The sequence below is a fragment of the Wallemia mellicola genome, assembly GCF_000263375.1.
Source record: "Wallemia mellicola CBS 633.66 unplaced genomic scaffold WALSEscaffold_6, whole genome shotgun sequence".
Taxonomy (NCBI): Eukaryota; Fungi; Basidiomycota; class Wallemiomycetes; order Wallemiales; family Wallemiaceae; genus Wallemia; species Wallemia mellicola.
In genome coordinates this window covers 348,621-366,571 of record NW_006531963.1, presented here as the reverse complement: position 1 = coordinate 366,571, position 17,951 = coordinate 348,621, and the positions used below count along the sequence as shown (strand labels likewise).

The 17,951-nt window shown below is 45.3% G+C and overlaps 12 protein-coding genes across 12 annotated transcripts; 6 read left to right on the top strand and 6 right to left on the bottom strand.

Moving 5' to 3' along the window:
- Positions 1-65: 65 nt before the first annotated feature.
- Positions 66-652, bottom strand: WALSEDRAFT_32087 (hypothetical protein). The gene is made up of 2 exons (XM_006957594.1): positions 262-652; positions 66-217 (listed from the first exon to the last, which is right to left on the bottom strand). The coding sequence occupies exons 1-2, from the start codon at positions 575-577 to the stop codon at positions 135-137; spliced, it is 399 nt and encodes a 132-aa protein (XP_006957656.1). The 5' UTR covers positions 578-652; the 3' UTR covers positions 66-134.
- An 18-nt stretch (positions 653-670) lies between these two features.
- WALSEDRAFT_57028 (hypothetical protein) lies at positions 671-4,441 on the bottom strand. The gene is made up of 9 exons (XM_006957593.1): positions 3,492-4,441; positions 3,363-3,442; positions 1,715-3,319; positions 1,480-1,667; positions 1,323-1,436; positions 1,078-1,281; positions 928-1,035; positions 766-876; positions 671-719 (listed from the first exon to the last, which is right to left on the bottom strand). Exons 4-9 carry the CDS (start codon positions 1,603-1,605, stop codon positions 699-701), a joined length of 684 nt encoding a protein of 227 aa, XP_006957655.1. The 5' UTR covers positions 1,606-1,667; positions 1,715-3,319; positions 3,363-3,442; positions 3,492-4,441; the 3' UTR covers positions 671-698.
- Positions 671-5,398, top strand: WALSEDRAFT_60055 (hypothetical protein). Its single transcript, XM_006957590.1, has 15 exons — positions 671-719; positions 766-876; positions 928-1,281; positions 1,323-1,436; positions 1,480-1,658; positions 1,715-3,319; positions 3,363-3,442; positions 3,492-3,602; positions 3,647-3,757; positions 3,799-3,912; positions 3,961-4,074; positions 4,121-4,390; positions 4,436-5,042; positions 5,086-5,199; positions 5,242-5,398. The coding sequence occupies exons 6-8, from the start codon at positions 2,024-2,026 to the stop codon at positions 3,526-3,528; spliced, it is 1,413 nt and encodes a 470-aa protein (XP_006957652.1). The 5' UTR covers positions 671-719; positions 766-876; positions 928-1,281; positions 1,323-1,436; positions 1,480-1,658; positions 1,715-2,023; the 3' UTR covers positions 3,529-3,602; positions 3,647-3,757; positions 3,799-3,912; positions 3,961-4,074; positions 4,121-4,390; positions 4,436-5,042; positions 5,086-5,199; positions 5,242-5,398.
- Positions 2,943-5,383, top strand: WALSEDRAFT_60053 (hypothetical protein). The gene is made up of 10 exons (XM_006957592.1): positions 2,943-3,156; positions 3,182-3,319; positions 3,363-3,442; positions 3,492-3,757; positions 3,799-3,912; positions 3,961-4,074; positions 4,121-4,237; positions 4,280-4,390; positions 4,436-5,042; positions 5,086-5,383. Exons 4-9 carry the CDS (start codon positions 3,548-3,550, stop codon positions 4,796-4,798), a joined length of 1,029 nt encoding a protein of 342 aa, XP_006957654.1. The 5' UTR covers positions 2,943-3,156; positions 3,182-3,319; positions 3,363-3,442; positions 3,492-3,547; the 3' UTR covers positions 4,799-5,042; positions 5,086-5,383.
- Positions 4,573-5,393, top strand: WALSEDRAFT_32079 (hypothetical protein). The gene is made up of 3 exons (XM_006957591.1): positions 4,573-5,042; positions 5,086-5,199; positions 5,242-5,393. The coding sequence occupies exons 1-3, from the start codon at positions 4,869-4,871 to the stop codon at positions 5,332-5,334; spliced, it is 381 nt and encodes a 126-aa protein (XP_006957653.1). The 5' UTR covers positions 4,573-4,868; the 3' UTR covers positions 5,335-5,393.
- Positions 5,399-6,387: 989 nt separating the features above from the next.
- On the top strand, positions 6,388-8,011 carry WALSEDRAFT_28155 (NADP(+)-dependent glutamate dehydrogenase; the record flags this gene model as incomplete). The annotated part of the gene is made up of 4 exons (XM_006957589.1): positions 6,388-6,392; positions 6,558-6,906; positions 6,949-7,039; positions 7,083-8,011. The coding sequence occupies 4 exons, from the start codon at positions 6,388-6,390 to the stop codon at positions 8,009-8,011; spliced, it is 1,374 nt and encodes a 457-aa protein (XP_006957651.1).
- Positions 8,012-8,140: 129 nt separating this feature from the next.
- Positions 8,141-10,751, bottom strand: WALSEDRAFT_60052 (SGT1-domain-containing protein). The gene is made up of 2 exons (XM_006957588.1): positions 10,433-10,751; positions 8,141-10,390 (listed from the first exon to the last, which is right to left on the bottom strand). Exons 1-2 carry the CDS (start codon positions 10,726-10,728, stop codon positions 8,173-8,175), a joined length of 2,514 nt encoding a protein of 837 aa, XP_006957650.1. The 5' UTR covers positions 10,729-10,751; the 3' UTR covers positions 8,141-8,172.
- A 45-nt stretch (positions 10,752-10,796) lies between these two features.
- Positions 10,797-11,634, top strand: WALSEDRAFT_60050 (hypothetical protein). Its single transcript, XM_006957587.1, has 2 exons — positions 10,797-11,263; positions 11,308-11,634. The coding sequence occupies exons 1-2, from the start codon at positions 10,803-10,805 to the stop codon at positions 11,471-11,473; spliced, it is 627 nt and encodes a 208-aa protein (XP_006957649.1). The 5' UTR covers positions 10,797-10,802; the 3' UTR covers positions 11,474-11,634.
- Positions 11,635-11,728: 94 nt separating this feature from the next.
- WALSEDRAFT_63603 (hypothetical protein) lies at positions 11,729-11,943 on the bottom strand (the record flags this gene model as incomplete). Its single annotated transcript, XM_006957586.1, has 2 exons — positions 11,729-11,827; positions 11,875-11,943. The coding sequence occupies 2 exons, from the start codon at positions 11,941-11,943 to the stop codon at positions 11,729-11,731; spliced, it is 168 nt and encodes a 55-aa protein (XP_006957648.1).
- Positions 11,944-12,356: 413 nt separating this feature from the next.
- Positions 12,357-15,157, top strand: WALSEDRAFT_37214 (MCM-domain-containing protein). The gene is made up of 4 exons (XM_006957585.1): positions 12,357-12,442; positions 12,495-12,825; positions 12,878-15,008; positions 15,071-15,157. The coding sequence occupies exons 2-4, from the start codon at positions 12,534-12,536 to the stop codon at positions 15,102-15,104; spliced, it is 2,457 nt and encodes an 818-aa protein (XP_006957647.1). The 5' UTR covers positions 12,357-12,442; positions 12,495-12,533; the 3' UTR covers positions 15,105-15,157.
- Positions 15,158-15,299: 142 nt separating this feature from the next.
- On the bottom strand, positions 15,300-16,187 carry WALSEDRAFT_17351 (hypothetical protein; the record flags this gene model as incomplete). Its single annotated transcript, XM_006957422.1, has 4 exons — positions 15,300-15,400; positions 15,446-15,573; positions 15,618-15,955; positions 16,008-16,187. The coding sequence occupies 4 exons, from the start codon at positions 16,185-16,187 to the stop codon at positions 15,300-15,302; spliced, it is 747 nt and encodes a 248-aa protein (XP_006957484.1).
- A 473-nt stretch (positions 16,188-16,660) lies between these two features.
- WALSEDRAFT_17058 (NAD(P)-binding protein) lies at positions 16,661-17,739 on the bottom strand (the record flags this gene model as incomplete). The annotated part of the gene is made up of 4 exons (XM_006957412.1): positions 16,661-16,760; positions 16,810-17,125; positions 17,172-17,508; positions 17,551-17,739. The coding sequence occupies 4 exons, from the start codon at positions 17,737-17,739 to the stop codon at positions 16,661-16,663; spliced, it is 942 nt and encodes a 313-aa protein (XP_006957474.1).
- Positions 17,740-17,951: the final 212 nt, after the last annotated feature.

The following is a 17,951-nucleotide window of genomic DNA, read 5'->3' as shown; positions in this document are numbered from 1 at the left end:
TCATGCCTGACTACCTCTATAGACTTACGCTTACGACACTCTCTTACTATATTCGACTTGTGCGCTCGAACTCTTTCCAGTCATGAAATTTTTCTTTGTATGATTTATCAAGTGTGCATTAATACAGGTTATTATTAGCAGTAGCAATCTGAGCGGTAGAAGATGTGAAAGTAGACGATGTGAAGGTAGAAGATGTGAAAGGTAGAAGATGTGAAAGGTAGAAGATATGACTTCATAGCATCTTGGCTAATTATGACACAGGTACTGATACAGGATAAAAGTTAGACATTAACACAATACAGAAGTGCAAGAGACGCATACCCCTCCGATCTACAGCTTTCCCGATGATGGACTCACCACTGCCAAGTCTTCTATAGGCTATCCGCAGCTTTACCATTCTGGTTTGAAGGTACTCGGGATAATACCCATTAAACTTAACAACTGGCTGCCAAGGTGTAGCGTTGCTGGAATTCAGCAATATGACCGTAATGGATGATACCACAGGATTGCTAGATGAGCGATGTAAAGACGAGAGATGATATACATATACATTATAAAATTCCAAGAGTTTACTCATTACTCCAAGATTACAGCTGACTATAGCAATGAGTGTTCAATAGCGATGATCAATGATTCTGCAAGATTAAGAGGATAGCTTTCTTACCCGGGTGATCAGGATGCCACCTCTCCTTCTTTGCTTAGTCATCCAGCGATTGATTCTACACGCTTATTAGTTTATTTTTTGCTTAAATATGGTCTGCGTACGTAAGTGTCGTGAAAGTAGCAGTAACCGTATTTGCTACATGCCAAATGCTCACAACCATCATAAGCACACTCTTTATTGCGACCCTTCTTGTCAATGCTGTATTGCTTGCTCTACGAATTGTTATGAGTAAATGCACTCTATTTACGACATTGTCGACCCACTTCTGTCTTATGTACAACAGCACAGAAAGGGGTATCCAAATGTGCAATATGTATACAGCCTTCAGTGAAACATTTGGTAAATTCAGCCGGTGCAAGCCAATCATACATCTATGTGGAATGTTAAGACATCTCCTTCTAGTGTTCACTTACAAGAGCCTTATGTTTCTTGTTACGCTTACAGAATGGAGTACGATTAGCCTTTACTTCTGTGCAGTTGGGCATTGCGCATTCTTTGGATTTAGGATCGGCGTCGAGGTCAATCATCATTATCAAAGCTCCTCTTCTAGCAGGCAAAATAGGTGAAGTCGATTGATTGACATGGTCCTCAAACATCAGGTCGTTCATGTTTACATTCTAAGTCGTTTTAGTGATTGCAATGTACAAATTTTACTTACAAGGTATATATGATCCAACGTACAGAATCTGTTTCCAAGTGCCACTTTATGGTTGCAGCCTGGTTCCATGCATGTACCATGTTTATCGTTGTGGTCAAATTCATACTGTAATTTCTGTGGGAACGTTAGTGATGATTGTGCTTAGGGGCCCGCCTACGAATTGGCGATGGTTTTGGGAGCAGTAAGGTGTACCATCTGCTTTCAAATTTCTGCAGCCAGGTTCAATGCAATAGTCTGGAGTTGTTGCCATCGTCGTAACTATTGAAGACTGCATTGTCGTCATCGTGAAAATTATATCATGATTCAACTTTTTCAGGCGCAATCACCACAAATATACTGAAATAGCTGAGTAAATACATAAATGCACTGCTAAATAAACCACATATACTTACAGCTTTAGGTATGTCCGTTCTAAGCAAAATCATAGATGAACGTGAGTAGTGTTTATAGCATATACCGCGAATAACACGGAGATAGAAAACATACGCTTCCAAAACATCATAACAGAGGAGTTTCCAATCCATTACAGAGTAAGATCTCCTACCCTCGATGTTCTGGAGGGTAAACTTCCAGAGATAAGGACCAGAATCTCTAGTTATGAGGGCTCCGTGGAGTTGCACTGGGCGCAAGTACGTATAGCTGTAAGAAACCTGGCTGCTTCTGGTATTCAAGAGATATCTCTGAGGAAGGCAGCTGTTTTGATGGAGACGTTGTCATCGCACCTTCATCCATCTAGTCAACGCGTGACATTCACACGTAACACCAGAAGTGAGGTTATCTATTATGTCAACGAACTACGTGCAACAAGGTTGATCGAAGATGAGACCTTTTTTTCATCAGCTTTTGCAAACAAAACGCTTTTAGTCACGCCATTAAACAAGTATGAAGTCCATCAGATATGGCTCGATAGTTCAAAGCGCTTGTCTGGCTTCCCCTTGATAACGTTCGCTGATACCCTGATCAAGCTGGGACGAGTCCACGCGTTAGAGACGAGGTATTACTGCGCTAGATATCAAATGATGAAAAGCATGGCCAAAACTCAAGCTGACGACAAGATGTCAAAGTCTTTGATTAGTTGGAATAGGTCGCTCATGAAAGACATCATTGATCAAGGAACAAGCGATGGTCTCCAATTCAAACATATTGAAGTAGACTGTCGCCACACATTCAAGAAAGATCATTGGCCAAGTAACGAGATCATGAGCGAATGGGTCAAAGCCATTATACCTGAAGAGCATCATCATAAGATAATAAACGTATTTGATGACCTGAATGGCGTTTCGGGAGAAGGGGGTAGTATGCCCCAATATCTAGCAAGTAGACCATGGCACACGTTGCACTTGTTCGCAGGTGATGACCGACTGTCAAGAGATGTCGATTCGTTAGAAGCATCCTATGCAATTCTGCAAAATAATGGCTCGACTGCGGTCAGTCTTTCCACCAGCCCATATCATTTATGTGAAATGCCAGCTGCTTACAAGGAGCTGATGGATAATAACAGTGGTGTCGAAAGGCTCCTCAGCGACCTTTCTGTGCTTTCTATCCACGAAAAACCTTTATTGTTCCCTAGAAGGATAACCCCTGCAAGCAAAGTCACCGAAATAGCATTGGATTGGTCTTCCAAGTTCATGACGGTGATCAAATCTATTTGCGACCAACGCACAAGAAAGGCGGCTGGTGGTGAGATAGGATCGCTAGAAATGGATACTGAAGGAGAAGCGATCGTTATTTTTGATGACGATATGATTGTCGACTTGGACGATAATTCCGATGATGATATCACGGTGATTAATTCTGATATAAACGATGAAAAAATCTCTCAATCAATCCAAATCAAAAAGGTTGTGGGTAAATCAGCATTTGAATGTCTTTCAAGGACGACCGGTATTGTTGAAGATGACTGCGATTGCTCGTCATGTCGCGACATCCTCACAGCTAGATCCGAGAATATCACTCACGGCGAATTGTGCATATGTAATACTGGAAAATGTGCTAAGGTGCGTGGGTATTTGACATGCAATTCAATCTAACATGAAGCAGACGTGCAAGCGTATTAAAAATGTGAAAGCTGTGGTAAGGCAATATACAGAGGCGATCATTGTTATGAACACACTATCAAAGTAAATTTATATCTTATAAGCTTGGAATTTGCAGCTAATAGCTTACTAGTCGCGCGCTGAAAAGTTCAACAGAGATACCACGTTGAAAAATTGCGAACACAAGGGATGCACAAACAGACATTCTCTAAATTCGCAATTCTGTGCAATCCACCGCGACCATGCAAGTACCTGGTGTTCTTAGCTCTTATCTTAATTATTTTGCAGCAATTGCAACACAGACGTGATGTGGAAGCTATGACCGACGTATGTCTAAAGGAGTCTTGTCAACACAGGAGCGCGTATGGGAATGACTATTGCTATCATCACAGGCATATTGTGGGTTGATGAGGCTGCAGTGCCAGCACTAACTTAAACAGCCACGTCAAAACATCATAAATAAAGTAGCGACTCTATCGAAGTGCAAGATTCCAGACTGTCAGCACAAGTGCTGGAAGAATACCCCATACTGCTATGTCGTACACAACCGATTCGTAACTATATCCGGAGAGTCAGGTTAAACGTAGCTGAAATAATCTTAGGCTACGCAGTATATCTGTGATGAGAATCCTTCGCTTCAAAAGTGTATGATCAAGAACTGCAACCATAAGCAATATGCGAATACACCTTTCTGCTTCTTGAAGCATATGGCAAATGTGAGTACATCCTTTCGATAATTGCTGACGCCAAACGATCCACCAGCGTTCACGCTATAAGAGATTCATGGAAACTGACAGAGTGTCACAATGCTGCGTACAGTCTTGCGAGGAGCAGGCTAGCAATGACAGTCCTTATTGTGTGCAAGCACACAACAATTTGGTAAGTATAAACACTAGATGATAGGGTTAACACGCGATGAAGCGAGAGCAGTGCCTGATCAACAATGAGAACACCCTGGGCAACTGTCATGAACCTAATTGCGACAATAGAGTTTCAGACACAGAGCTGTTCTGCAAATTGCATGGAAATAAGGTTAGAAGAGTAATGTTGTTCTATTCAACTAACACGTCTGAACAGAACGAGCAAGGCTTCTACGAGCAAAACACAGATAATTCGGTATGCATTCACGCTGAATGTGACATGAAGAACATTCAAATAGCTCCCTTCTGTATCGAGAGTCACTTCACACAAGCGAAAGCTTACGTGTCTTACATCAACTCTGCTAAATGTGAAATGGAAGGGTGTAAAGAGCGCGCTGAAAGTGATGTACCTTATTGCGCTAGCAGGCACAAGCATCGTAATTACCAGTGGAAACGCGATCAAGACGTTACCCTAGAGAAATGTGCAGTACCCAATTGTTCTCACAGGGCAAAGAGAGGGTGGGTCTACTGTGTACTCTCGCATCATCACTTGGTGGGTGAAACTTCTCGATTTGTTTAGTTGGTTTTCTACACCACACAGGAGAGACATTTTCGACAAAGTAGAGCAAATAACACCCCCCCCATGTGCCATGAAAAGATGCACAAAGGCCAGCTCTGGTGACACAATATTCTGTACAGCATCGCATAAAGACTGGGTTGCGGAGGAAAGAGCTAAGCCTGGCACAAACTATTGCGAGATTCCAGTTTGCCCCTTGAAAGCGACAGGCAGAGGTCCTCACTGCAACATATACCATAGTAGAGAAGTCAGTAAAGTCTCCTCAAAGTTGCACCACTAAATATCAACAGAATACTCAGTTTTTCCTCGACAGAGATGTAACTAAACCAATATGCTCCGCAGAAGGCTGTGATTATCATACTAACGAAGACGAACCATTCTGTGTGCTTGGACATTACACTCAGGTAAGGAACAAACCTTGCTGCCATCATACTAATGAGACACAGCTCAAGACGTTCCGTAATAATAAACGTCGTCCTGCTGAAAATCCTGAAGCCGGTACAAGCGCTGGACCATCGAAAGTGGCCAGAAGAAACTAAAGCTCTGACTTGGCTGGCTGTTATATTTGAAATTGTAATATTGCTATTTAATGTGAAAAATTGCTGCAAAAAGAGTGAACAGTCATGCATATAACACAAGAAGAATCCCACTATCGCACAGAACACTCGCCAGACGATGGTCTGGTGTGATATACCGATCTTGTACCCTAGAACAACTACATTTATGTAATGCTATCCTATAAAATAAGTACGTTTATGTAATTTTTGGCTGTGCTTCATAAATATGAACTAATTTGTCTTGCAAGGGTTGTGAAGAATTTCACAGATAAGAGCTTCTCGCTGATTGGCTGAAGAGGGTGATGCGTTTAACCGAGATTAGAAATGTCGGAGTAGGCGGAGACGAGCTGTTGTTCTGTATACATATTTCTATCCAATCCCCATTCATTTTCTTTCTCTGCGTTTTCCGCCGATAAAACTCAGGCATCGACTGATAAGACACCAATTCCGGAAATATGCGGAGACGACGATAAGCAGATAGCGTGATAAGATTAGCTTTTATCTGATATTCATGAGCTATGCGTCTCTTTCTTTCGGCTGGGAAACCGAAATAGCGGTATGTGGCAGGAAAACGCGACGGTATCTGGCTAGATATGGAGAATTGGGAAGGCACAGAGCAGGGCAGTGTTGTTTGGCGCATGATAATCTACAGACTCCTTCATCGCCTTTATACTCTCACCCAGGTCGCTCATCCCTTATCTAATTTTTTATTTAATCCAGGCTGGGCTGCAGTCAAATGAGAACACGAGCTCTTCAACCACAACAACAATACTAGAAGACATGGTGAGTTAGACAACTTGGCTGTCAGTCTTCATGCGCCCCGATTCGCTCGCTATACATGCGGCACATTCGCTCGCACCTCGCTTCGACGGCCAGGAAACGTCTCGTGCAGGGTAACACTATATGGTGGTACCCGTAACAATATATCAATCTACATAGAAGCCGCATCTAAGCTGCTGTCACTGCTGTCGCTTCGTCTTTCGGTGTGGCTGTGGCGAACTTCTGACTCCGTCATCAACATGTGACTCGCACCAAATGAAGTAAGACTCAGTAATTGGACAAATGTTGTTATTTTCAAATATTATTCCAATATTAATCATCAATCTCCAAAAAACTAGTCGCAGTCGAAGCAATCGAAGCTGTTGGAGCATGCGAAGCATCCGAGGAAAATTTGATCCGTCACTTGCATGAATACTGACAGCCAGGAGATACACCCATACCATTGCTCACACTCTCCAGGCACCACCAGCAGAACCAGAATTCGAACAAGCTCTCCACGAAGTCGAATCCACTTTGGCTCCACTTTTCGAAAAGCAACCAGAATACAAAAGAGCTTTGCGTGTCATTCAAGTCCCTGAGCGTGTTATCCAATTCCGTGTTCCATGGGAAAATGACAACGGTGAAGTCGAAGTCAACGTAGGCTACCGTGTTCAATTCAACTCTGCCCTCGGTCCTTACAAGGGTGGTCTTAGATTGCACGAATCTGTCAACCTCTCAATCTTGAAATTTTTGGGCTTTGAGCAAATCTTCAAGAATGCACTTACAGGCTTGTCCGTGAGTAACAATGTATTGCTATCAGGATAACGCTAACTCTAGGACGAGCTTGGCGGCGGTAAAGGAGGCTCAACGTTTTCTAGCAAGGGCCGTTCTGACAACGAAATCCGTCGCTTTTGTGTAAGCTTTATGAGTACGTGAAAATTTTCAGACACAAAAAATCTGACGTCATGCAGCCGAGTTGTCGAAGCACATTGGTCAAGACACAGACATTCCTGCTGGTGATATCGGTACCACTGGACGTGAGGTTGGCTTCATGTTTGGCCAATACAAGAGACTTCGCAACGAGTTCTCTGGTATCCTCACCGGTAAGGGTCTCTCATGGGGTGGATCACTCATCCGTCCAGAGGCCACTGGTTATGGTGTCGTCTACTACGTCGTAGAAATGCTTAAGCACTTCAACGAGACTGTCAAGGGCAAGCGCACTCTTGTCTCAGGTTCTGGTAACGTCGCCCAATACGCTGCCCTCAAGGTTATCGAGCTTGGTGGTTCAGTCCACTCGCTTTCTGACTCCAAGGGCTCAGTTATTGCTGCAGATGGTTTCACCCCAGAAGACATCTTCGAGATCCAAGACCTCAAGGCCAAGTTCGGCTACCTCGCTGACTGGGTTAAGACAAAGGGCGACAAGTACGTCTACCACGCTGGCGCTCGTCCATGGACTCTCCTCGAGAAGGTCGACATCGCTCTTCCATCAGCTACCCAAAACGAGGTTTCAGGCGAAGAAGCTAAGGCTCTCCTCAAGGCTGGCTGCAGAATCGTCGCTGAAGGTTCAAACATGGGTTCAACTCAAGAGGCTATTGACGTTTACGAGTCAACCCTCACCTCCGAGAAGCCATTGTGGTACGGTCCAGGTAAGGCTGCAAACTCCGGTGGTGTTGCTGTCTCTGGTCTCGAAATGGCTCAGAACTCCCAACGTCTCCGCTGGACTGCCCAGGATGTCGACCAGCGTCTCGAGCAAATCATGAAGGATTGCTACGCCAACTGCTTCGAAGTTGGCCAGAAGTACGGCTCTGGTAAGGGCTACCCATCCCTCGTCACCGGTGCCAACATTGCTGGATTCTTGAAGGTCGCTGATGCTATGAAGTCTCACGGCGACTGGTACTAAGCCCTTTCATAAACTTTTCTTCAGTTCTTTATCGCTGTGTTTTTCTACTTCCACTGATATATAACCACAATCTTTGTAACGCATAAACTTGTCATAACGATGTCTCGGCGTGCAGTGTAACAGTCGTGCAAAAAAAAAAATGGGATAATAAATTACAATAGCTACTGGTGGTCTCGCGGGAGACGCTCGCCGAAGGAGCCCGCAAGGTTGCTGACAGGCCCACTCAGGCCGGACTGGGCCTTGAACGACTCGAGGAAGTTTCTCATTGTCGAGTAGTCGCCCGACTGCAGCTCTTCGCTCTCGAATTCGTCGTCGTCGAGTGTCTCGTCGTGTGGATCTACGCGCGCGAGGATGGACTTGAGCTCTTGGTCCATCGCTCTGAGCTGGTCGTCGTCGTCCTCGCGGGTTGGGTGCGTACTGTGGGGCCGTCCGGTGGTCTTTGCGAGCTCGTCGTCCATGGCGGCCATTACGGCTTCGAAGGAGTTCAGCTTGTCGTTGCGTGCTGGTTTTGCGTGCTGGTCTTCGACTCCGGTGTGTGGAGCTTTCGTAGGTGGCTGCGGTGGCTGTGGTGAGGCTGTATGTGCTGCTTGCTGCCCATTGGCTGTGGATGACGGCACAAATGCGCCTCTGTCTTTCCTCTCGCTGATGATCTTGCTCCAGAGGGCGTCATCGATACCGAGCGCCTCCCTCGAGAACGCCAGGAAGTCTTCCTCTTCGTTGCCCATGTCAATGTCGACGTCTCCCTCCACCTGCGGGAGGTTCTCGATGTCTTCTGCCTCGTCGTCGCCTATTTCTTTGACAGCACTCTTCAAGCGTTCGGCGTTCCTAGTGTCTTCGTCGATGCCGTCGTCAGAGTCTGAGTAGCCGTCGTACTCTTCCTTCTCGAAGTAGGGCCTGCGCAGGCGGTCGTCCTCCTCCCTTTGCTTTGTTTCAGACGGATCGTCAGCGAATTCCCGCACCTTGTTTAGAAGATCCTCCTCTTTGGCGGCGGATAAGTTGACAGTCTGGTCTTTCTGCTCTTGCTGTTCTTGTTGGAGTGCAGATTGCGTGGACGCACCCCATTCACTTTGATTTAGCGAGGGTACGAGGCCGTCCATTATCCGTCGCTTATCAGCGTCGTCTAGTTCTTCGTCGCTGCCGCCGCTGCTGTCGCCATCGTCGTCGGAGAATTCTTCATCCGCGAACTTTGCTTCGGTCACTCCACCCTGCCCTTCAACGAAGGCGTTCAGCTTGTCGCTGAACTGTCCCAGTGTTGCTGCTGAGGCTTGCACATCCGCGTCGGGTGCTCCGCTCGCAGTGGACGCCTGCATCCGCTGAGACAGGTAGTCGTCGAAGTCTGTGGCGTCGATTTCCATCCATTTCTCGTCGTCATCCTGATCGGTGGTGGGTTTGCCGACACCCGGTGCTTTCAAGAGTGTCTCGACTTCCTGGGCAAACGAAAAGCGGTCGTCGCTTTCCTTCTCCCGAATGGAAAGCCATACACGCTTGGCATGCTCGTACCGCTGGTTGTAGAGTCTACTCCCTTCGATCTCGCCCTTGAAGAAATCGACGGCTGCTAATTTGTCGATGTAGGTCCTAAACGCTGGATCGTTCTCAGTCAGCACTTCGATGGGTTTGTCTGCATCAGGGTTGTGAACCCTCGTGGACTCCCTCCCAAGGGAATGCTTGGATTCATCGAAAAGGATCTCGAAACCGCACGCGAGACGCATGCCTTTCTCCCGCTGTTCGCGTTCTCTGCCAGTGTTGGGCCATTGCTCAGCCTTGTAGACCCTCGGCGGGTAGAACTTCTGGCCTTGCATTTGGGCATATGCCGTCCTGCTGACTGTAACGCTGCAACGTGTCGTTTCGTCAGGCGCAAAGCGAGACATCTTCTGGGCAGCTCGCGTCCCAGCGCTGTCACGAGTCGCAAACGCCTCGATGGCCTTCTGTGTGAGTGAGGTGGCTGTCTGACGTTCAGGTGATACAACTTTCGCGCTCGTATGTGCGCATATTTTCGCCAACGACGGCGGCAAGTAGGCCACGAATGTATGCTGGTGTTCTCCCAGACTATACGGGTAGGTCTCCAGGCGGGAAAAAGCAGCCTTTTCGAGACTTGGCGACGCTAGAGTCTCAACTTGAGGGTTCCTAACCAGTTGGATAGCTTTGCGGTGGTCTATCCACGCGTCGTTCTCCTCCTGGGGCTGTAAATCATCGAAGGTGTTGTCTATTTCGAATACTCGTCGCTTTTGGGCTGGGCCAGGAGAGGTATGGTCGATTGGGACGAGATGGAGTTTGCCATTGTGTATCCACAGTCTGTTGTCTGCTCGGGCAGGTGTCAGCCAATTTGGTAGCTCATTGGCTGCCTCGATAAGGAGAAACTGGCCGTCAGTGTCGTGGATCCTGTAGTTTGTTAGCGAGTGTAATATAATCGACCCTACGCACTCAATGACGAAATCGTATGTCTTTGAGAGCTCCCTCAAGAGCCAGACCGTGATCCATTCATCCTGGATTGATTCTCCAACGCGCATACGCCCCTCTAAGAAAAAGCCCCTATTGTTTCTGACTTCCAGATCATTCAGCGTTAATTCGAAGGTATCTTTGTGCCACAAAAATTCATATTTTCCCAGTAGCTGGTCGACAGTTGATAGGATGAGTGTGGCCAATGCAGCTAGTGATTCCTTATTGTCTAAATTGTCGCTGGGATATAACGCGTAATACAAGGTTGAGAATCCATCCATTTTTCTTCTGGATGTTGTGATGCAAGGATGCAGGCGTGCGACGACTTCTTTCGTCAGAACAACGAAGGCGAAAAATGGAAAACACAGTAGACGATCTACACGTTAATGTACCTCTCTTCAATAAGCTAGCCCAGGCGGGCCAACCAAGCTGGCCAGGTTTATATGCCCTATTAACCAAAAACGGTGGTGGCTTTTATTTGCTTCTGCTAGGGACGCTGCTCGGCGTGCAATTCTGGCAATCTTACATAGGCGCCGTGATCACCTACAAGGCTAAACCGTTCGAGGCTAGATTAGCGTCAACTTATTGCATCATCGGCAGTACTATTTCCAGCGCGTTGCTTGGCAGATGGATTATCAACCACGGCCATGCACTCGACTTCGGCATACTCTGCCAGACCGTGAAGGCGCTCGATTATCACAATCTCTGTAAAGCTGTCAACAGCATCCACGTCGATGCATTCCACACAATCTTACTCGCGAAGATTGCTCTATCACACTTTATCCATCTGGTGTTTGTCGGCCCAGCCACTGCAGAGTGAGTGGATGTTCTATACAGTAAGGTGAGCTAATGAGACACAGATTGCTACAATCTCGCAACAGAGCATCCAACCCTGAGGAAGTCAAGTGCGTCGATAAGAAGTTCACAATCCTCCGTGTTATTAGCAGCTCTATCGACTTGGTTTCATTAGCCATGATCGTATTACACACTTTATATATCGGATACGTCGGTACCAGTAACCTCTAATAGCGTTTTATAGCGTTAGCCTTAATGGCGTTTAATAACCTTCAATAACCTTTAATAACCTCCAATAGTCTCCTCTAATTGTCTCTTCAATAATCTCCTAGGATGAAACATAGCAATGAAACATAGCAACGTAGTAACGAGAAATGTAAAATATCAAATTAAGTAACTGCAAAATAGCAAATAATTACATGTAAACGTCAAATGCGATAATAAATGTACATTTAAACAACCTGTTCGTTTGGCATACAGACTGGCTCATTGTTCAGACACAACGTGTGTGTTCTTGTTGCCGTTGAATTCGACCCTGCCGATAGACTCAAAGATAGCTGGCTTGTTACTTAATGCTTCTTTGATCTGAGAAGAAGTCAGCACACATAATTAATAAGACGTTCACCCCATACGGAAGGCAGTGCTTTGCCAGATTGAGACTTTACTGTCTGGACCGCCTGGACTGCTTGCTTTGCGAACATTTGTAGTTGATGGTTGTAGCAGAATAGGTGATTAGTCTACCCAATTTATATCTTCCCCAACCGATCAACATTCATAATCGTATGATTTCAGAAACGCCAAAGACACCAAAAATAAAATCAATGCAGCTTATCGCACATAGCGGGGTAGGTGTAACAGCATAGCGTTAGACATGCACGCGAATATTAGAGTTGTGCATATTGGCGAAAAATTTAATCACAGCTGCTTACTTAAGGTATAATTGTGGATACGTGTAATCGCAGGGGCTGCATTCCCCGTAGCATTACTATCTGCTAAACTATCTTTATTTTATTTGTTTTCACTTGCCTTCGCGCTTCGAACGCGTTCAACAAGTTTAGAAACTATCGAAATGTGAGTAGCGGCGGATATAACGACACTGAGCTGATTTTTAGGGCGTCAATACTGGGCGACGATCCACAACTCGAAACTGATTTGAAGGCCCAGCGTATCGAGGTCTTTTCTGCATTCCTTGATAGTGATGTAGGTCTAGATCGAGCTGCAACGCGTATAATCTGCTAATACGCTACCATAGGAGTCTAAAACCTACAATTACAAGGAGGAAATCAAGAAGATGCTTAGACAAGGCCAGCAACGCCTGATAATCAATATCGACGACATGCGTGATTACAGACGAGACTACGCAGACGGCTTACTTAAAACTCCAAACGATTACTTCCCAGCGCTTGAGGAGGCTCTCTATGAGGTTATCAAAGTTGTGCATAATCCAGACACCGATGACATTGTCAACAAGTCATTCTACTGTGGTCTGAGGGGTTCTTTTGGTGATAACCATGTCAATCCACGTACTTTGCGTGCGATGCATATAGGGAACATGATATCCTTAGAGGGTATCGTTACTAGATGTGAGTGACCGCGTTAAGCCAACTCAATTCATACATCTTACACAACTACTAGGCTCACTCGTACGTCCAAAAATGCTCAAGTCTGTCCATTATTGCCCAGAGACAAAAGAATTTCAGTCACGAGAATACAGAGATGCCCAAATGATGGGTAATGCACCAGTAACAACTTCTGTCATACCTACAACTGACGATAACAACAATCCTCTTCAAACTGAGTTCGGTTTCTCAACTTTCAAAGACCAACAAATGATTTCAATCCAGGAAATGCCAGAAAGAGCACCGGCTGGGCAGTTACCTCGCAGCATTGACGTACAAATGTACGACGATATGGTCGACAAAGTCAAACCAGGTGATAGAATCCAACTCGTTGGTGTGTACAGAGCTATAGCCGGTGGTGCGGGTACTTCGGCAACCGTTAGAACTGTTTTGCTCTCAAACAACGCCATTCTCCTCTCATCTAAGGCTGGCGGTGGTATTGCACAAATGATGATAACCGACAGTGATGTGAGACAGATCAACAAGCTTTCGAAACGCAAAAACATCTTCAACTTACTCTCGCAATCACTTGCACCATCGATTTACGGCCATGATTACATCAAGAAGGCTATTCTACTGTTATTGCTAGGTGGACAAGAAAAGAACCTCGATAATGGTACACACATTCGTGGTGATATTAACATCCTCATGGTTGGTGATCCATCCACTGCCAAATCACAGATGTTGAGATTTGTACTTAACACTGCACCACTTGCGATCGCAACTACAGGTAGAGGTTCATCCGGCGTTGGTTTGACAGCCGCTGTCAACACTGACAAAGAAACTGGTGAGCGTAGACTCGAAGCTGGTGCGATGGTACTCGCAGACAGGGGTGTCGTATGTATAGATGAATTTGACAAGATGAGCGATGTAGATAGAGTTGCTATCCACGAAGTTATGGAACAACAAACAGTCACCATTGCCAAGGCTGGTATTCACACGTCCCTCAACGCTAGATGTTCAGTCGTGGCTGCTGCCAACCCAATCTATGGTCAATATGATGTTCACAAAGATCCTCACAGAAACATTGCGCTGCCGGATTCCTTGCTCTCTCGTTTCGATTTGCTCTTCATCGTCACTGACGACGTGGACGAGCAGAAGGATAGAATGATGTCCGAGCACGTCCTCAGGATGCATAGATATCTCCAACCGGGAGTCGAAGAGGGTACACCGGCGGTTGACAACCTCGACCAAGCGCTTGACGTTGGCACCCAAGCTGAGGAAGCAATTGTCGAAACACAACCATTCGAGAAATTCAACCCACTTCTGCACGCCGGTGTAACAACCACCATTGGTAAAGGCGCAAACAAACGTAAAGAAGTCCTTTCGATAAACTTCATAAAGAAATACGTTCAATATGCCAAGAACAGAATCACACCGCAATTGACAAAGACAGCTTCAGAGTATATTGTTGATGTCTATGCTGGTTTGCGTAATGATGACCAAGCTGCTAACACCCGCAGAACCACTCCGCTTACTGCTCGTACACTTGAGACTCTCATCCGTTTGGCTACCGGTCACGCCAAGTCGAGATTGTCGCAAACTGTTGATGAAGTCGATGCGCAAGCTGCTGAAGAGATTTTGAGATTCGCCTTATTCAAGGAAGTAATCAAAGTTGGTAAGGGTAAAACAGGCAAGACAGCAGCAGGAAAGAAGAAACGTAAGCTCAACACCGGTGGTGGTGCAGAACCGAGCGATTCAGAGATGGATGAAGATGAAGAAGGTGATGGTGATGCTAGTGAGGACAGCGATGAAGGAGACGAAGAAGGAATGCAACAGGATGGTCAAGAAATGCAGCAAGATGGCCAAGAGAATGACGACGCTCAAGCAGCTGCCATGCTTGACAATTCCATGATGGATACTTCTATGAATTTCGATAATCTCGCCAGCACTAGAACTACGCCGGCTCCAACAGCGCCACCAGCACCATCAGCACCAACATCCGTCGACGATGCCCTCACACCACAACGTGTAGCTCTCTTCAAAACGAAATTTGCGGATGCTTTACAATCAACTTTCGACGGTGAAGAAGCTGTCAGCGTAGAGGATGCCGTTCAAGAAGTCAACAAAGGTCTTGGTACTGATGCACTCTTCGGCTCTACCGAAGCTATGAAGGTACTCGAGCGAATGAATGATGAGAATGAAATGTGAGTTCAAAGCTCGTGAGAGCGCTGCCCATAGATGCTAATTACTAACACACCCCAACCAGTATGTTATCAGGTGGCATCATCTACAAAATCTAAGCAACCTAATTTATACCACTAAAAGCGCATGTATTTATAAGTCATTAAGTCCGATTACTGATTACTATTAATGAGGTCGTTGTGTCGTTGTGTCGTATCGTAAAAATATATAAAAGCGTTAATGGTTCATTAATCGATTCTGTGGGCTGCGCAGCTAGATTATCGTGTCAGCTACTTCTATTAGTTCAGAGACACTCACGCTAAGAAGTAGAAAGGTGTAGCTATCATGAGAACAAATGCTGTAATCCAGACTAACCACAATGACACGCCAAAGTGGACATAAACTCCCAGCGCTTCTGAAATCATTTTCAACAACGCTCTACTTCGATGACGTAACTTACCTCCATTGATATGCCTGATTTTTGCAATCAAAGCTGTAAGTATTGCTGCACCAACAGCTACAGTCAAAAATGCAAGCAGACAAAATACTCCACCAAAGAAGAATGTGTAACGCGTAGGCACGACACCGCTGATTTGCGTCAGTTGAGAACACCTACTATAGCCTATACCTACGTGAAGAGAGCAACACCTGTGAAGATGGCAGAGAGGAAAATGAGCCAGTAGGCTGCAGCACTGTACCTTCTCAGATAGTCACTGGCTGTAAAAGTTGTATCGGGAGCTTCGAGGAGGGACCTGACACCGTCTTTAAGATTCTCCGGTGTGTCATTAATTATATAGGTGTACGGATCGAGTCTGGAGATAAACTCCGAGCCCGAGTCTCTCCCTAACAGGCATACACCATCTCGTCTACCCTCAAGTGTACCACAATAGGCATATTGACCGAAGTAGTAGTCCTGTCTAACCCCTAACCCTTGTCCGAGAGGGTCGTCCGAGTTTGTTGTGTAAAGACTCTGTATAATAATAAGTGAAAATCTTATTCCTTTGTCACACACTCACTGATACATCTAACTCGGCATTTTGACTAGAGAGCGACTGACCCAGTAGAGAAGTATCTACTGTAATGTATTTGAGTGCTGATGGTACCAAATCTGTGCTGATGGCACTAATGTTGACAAAAATATTGATCACTCCAGCAGAGAGTGTCAATAGAACGAAGATCAATTGAGCAATGAATTTGAGCATGTTGGAGTTTTGAGATTATAAAGCTATCAATTGTAAAGCTATCAATTGTAGTGCTATCTATTCAATTTGCACTTGTCCTTGATGGTTGTCGTTAAATTAAAATTTCACACACAGGACTTGGTAGTCAAGGAGGCAGAGGTGACGAAATATCATGATGCAATCAGAATGGAGCGTTTTGTTGATAAACAGTTCCAGAGTCTCTCACGTTTACCACGTCTATCATGTCTAACCTGAAGTTCCTATTCGGGAAATACCTGTTGGTACACTCATTTACACATCAAAGCATGAAAGCGTGTAATGGAGGAGTCCAGCTAAAACACGTATCCAGTTATCGTCGTAGAATAAATCTCTTTTTGAGTTTTAATATACCACACTGACTGTCTATCAACTATATCGGTGTTCTTGCATGATGTCTCATATGTCTTCTCTTTTAACAAAATCAAATAAAATGCATTTAGCTACAGAAAAATGTTCTACCAAGTTTCGTAACCGCCGCTGATCTTCACATCACAGCCTTGGCAGAAGCTGCTTGCTGAGGACAGAAGCCAAACCGCAACGCCTCTGAGTTCATGACTGGGAGGCTGACATTAGCATTATCGCTTTAAAATTACTATCCACCCACTGAATACCCAAACGTTGCATAGGCGATCCTGACTCCCATTTCTCCTTCAATCCGGGGTTTTGCTCAAAAACTTTCCTTGTCATTGGCGTCTCGAAATGGCCAGGACTGATACAGTTTACCCTGATATCATCAGGCCCTAATTCAGCGGCCATAGAGCGTGCCATTTGCAAAACTGCACTCTTCGATGCATTATACCCAACCCAGTGCTGATCTCTATTCGTGATCGATCCACTCATACTGGCGATCATAGCAATTGAGCCGGCTTGATTGTACTTCTTCATCTGTCTAGCTACACCTTGGCTAGTATATAAAACGCCTGGTCAATAGAGTGAGACAGCATCATATAAAGAACACCACCCTACCACCTGCATTCACCTGCATTGTTTTCTCAAATTCAGCCGAAGGATATTCGAGACAGTCATATGTCTCTAATATAGCGGCAGCACACACTGCTCCATGTATACCACCCTCCTTTTCGCCGATTTTGTCACATAGTTCAAAGACAGCTTTCTGGTTAGTAACGTCCATCTGGTGATACTCAAGGCTACTGCCAAATGCCTTAACATATTTCTGCACAGCTTTGAACGTGCTGCTTGGCTCTGGTGGCATATCGAAAACATGTACGACAGATCCTGCTTCACAAACAGCCTGCGCAATTTCCAGACCTAGTCCACCACCACCGCCTGAAACTACAGTGCACTATACCTGTTAGAGCTGTCGTATAACTTCATATTAACCTACTTTACCCTCCAGTGAAAACTCGCTGAAAATGTCTCGCTTGGCATCTCTCTTTCCCTCTACAAATTGGAGAGCAGCTTCATTACCTATAACCTGTCCACCTGGGAGCCTACCCCGTGCATTTGGGGCAGATGGAGCATGCGACAGTGCTGAGGGTATCGGTGTATGTAACACTGTCGATGTTCTGTACATCCGCACTGTTTGGGATGAGCTTAAAGCATTTCTTGCCGTTCTTGTTATTTTAAACATTACCGCAATAGAGAAAGCTTAAGCTCTGGAACTCTTAAGTGTGAGATGACGCCGGTCGGTGTCATCTGGTAATATATTCGGATGAAAGGTATGATATAATGTATGTTTATAAAATACCAATAATTTACAATTTGTTATTTAAAATATAAAATTGA

Coding starts and splice junctions, on each gene's coding strand:
- WALSEDRAFT_60055 (XM_006957590.1), top strand. CDS start 2,024: ATGGAGACGTTGTCATCGCACCTTCATCCATCTAGTCAACGCGTGACA. Junction 3,320..3,362: donor ATACTGGAAAATGTGCTAAG/GTGCGTGGGTAT, acceptor AACATGAAGCAG/ACGTGCAAGCGTATTAAAAA. Junction 3,443..3,491: donor GTTATGAACACACTATCAAA/GTAAATTTATAT, acceptor ATAGCTTACTAG/TCGCGCGCTGAAAAGTTCAA.
- WALSEDRAFT_32087 (XM_006957594.1), bottom strand. CDS start 577: ATGAGTAAACTCTTGGAATTTTATAATGTATATGTATATCATCTCTCG. Junction 218..261: donor CTTTTATCCTGTATCAGTAC/CTGTGTCATAAT, acceptor CATATCTTCTAC/CTTTCACATCTTCTACCTTT.
- WALSEDRAFT_57028 (XM_006957593.1), bottom strand. CDS start 1,605: ATGACGACAATGCAGTCTTCAATAGTTACGACGATGGCAACAACTCCA. Junction 1,437..1,479: donor CCCAAAACCATCGCCAATTC/GTAGGCGGGCCC, acceptor ACGTTCCCACAG/AAATTACAGTATGAATTTGA. Junction 1,282..1,322: donor CGTTGGATCATATATACCTT/GTAAGTAAAATT, acceptor AAAACGACTTAG/AATGTAAACATGAACGACCT.
- WALSEDRAFT_60052 (XM_006957588.1), bottom strand. CDS start 10,728: ATGGATGGATTCTCAACCTTGTATTACGCGTTATATCCCAGCGACAAT. Junction 10,391..10,432: donor ACATACGATTTCGTCATTGA/GTGCGTAGGGTC, acceptor AACAAACTACAG/GATCCACGACACTGACGGCC.
- WALSEDRAFT_60050 (XM_006957587.1), top strand. CDS start 10,803: ATGGAAAACACAGTAGACGATCTACACGTTAATGTACCTCTCTTCAAT. Junction 11,264..11,307: donor GTCGGCCCAGCCACTGCAGA/GTGAGTGGATGT, acceptor AATGAGACACAG/ATTGCTACAATCTCGCAACA.
- WALSEDRAFT_60053 (XM_006957592.1), top strand. CDS start 3,548: ATGCACAAACAGACATTCTCTAAATTCGCAATTCTGTGCAATCCACCG. Junction 3,913..3,960: donor ATGTCGTACACAACCGATTC/GTAACTATATCC, acceptor AAATAATCTTAG/GCTACGCAGTATATCTGTGA. Junction 4,391..4,435: donor GCAAATTGCATGGAAATAAG/GTTAGAAGAGTA, acceptor ACGTCTGAACAG/AACGAGCAAGGCTTCTACGA.
- WALSEDRAFT_32079 (XM_006957591.1), top strand. CDS start 4,869: ATGAAAAGATGCACAAAGGCCAGCTCTGGTGACACAATATTCTGTACA. Junction 5,043..5,085: donor ACATATACCATAGTAGAGAA/GTCAGTAAAGTC, acceptor AAATATCAACAG/AATACTCAGTTTTTCCTCGA. Junction 5,200..5,241: donor TGCTTGGACATTACACTCAG/GTAAGGAACAAA, acceptor AATGAGACACAG/CTCAAGACGTTCCGTAATAA.
- WALSEDRAFT_37214 (XM_006957585.1), top strand. CDS start 12,534: ATGCTTAGACAAGGCCAGCAACGCCTGATAATCAATATCGACGACATG. Junction 12,826..12,877: donor AGAGGGTATCGTTACTAGAT/GTGAGTGACCGC, acceptor CACAACTACTAG/GCTCACTCGTACGTCCAAAA. Junction 15,009..15,070: donor ATGAATGATGAGAATGAAAT/GTGAGTTCAAAG, acceptor CACCCCAACCAG/TATGTTATCAGGTGGCATCA.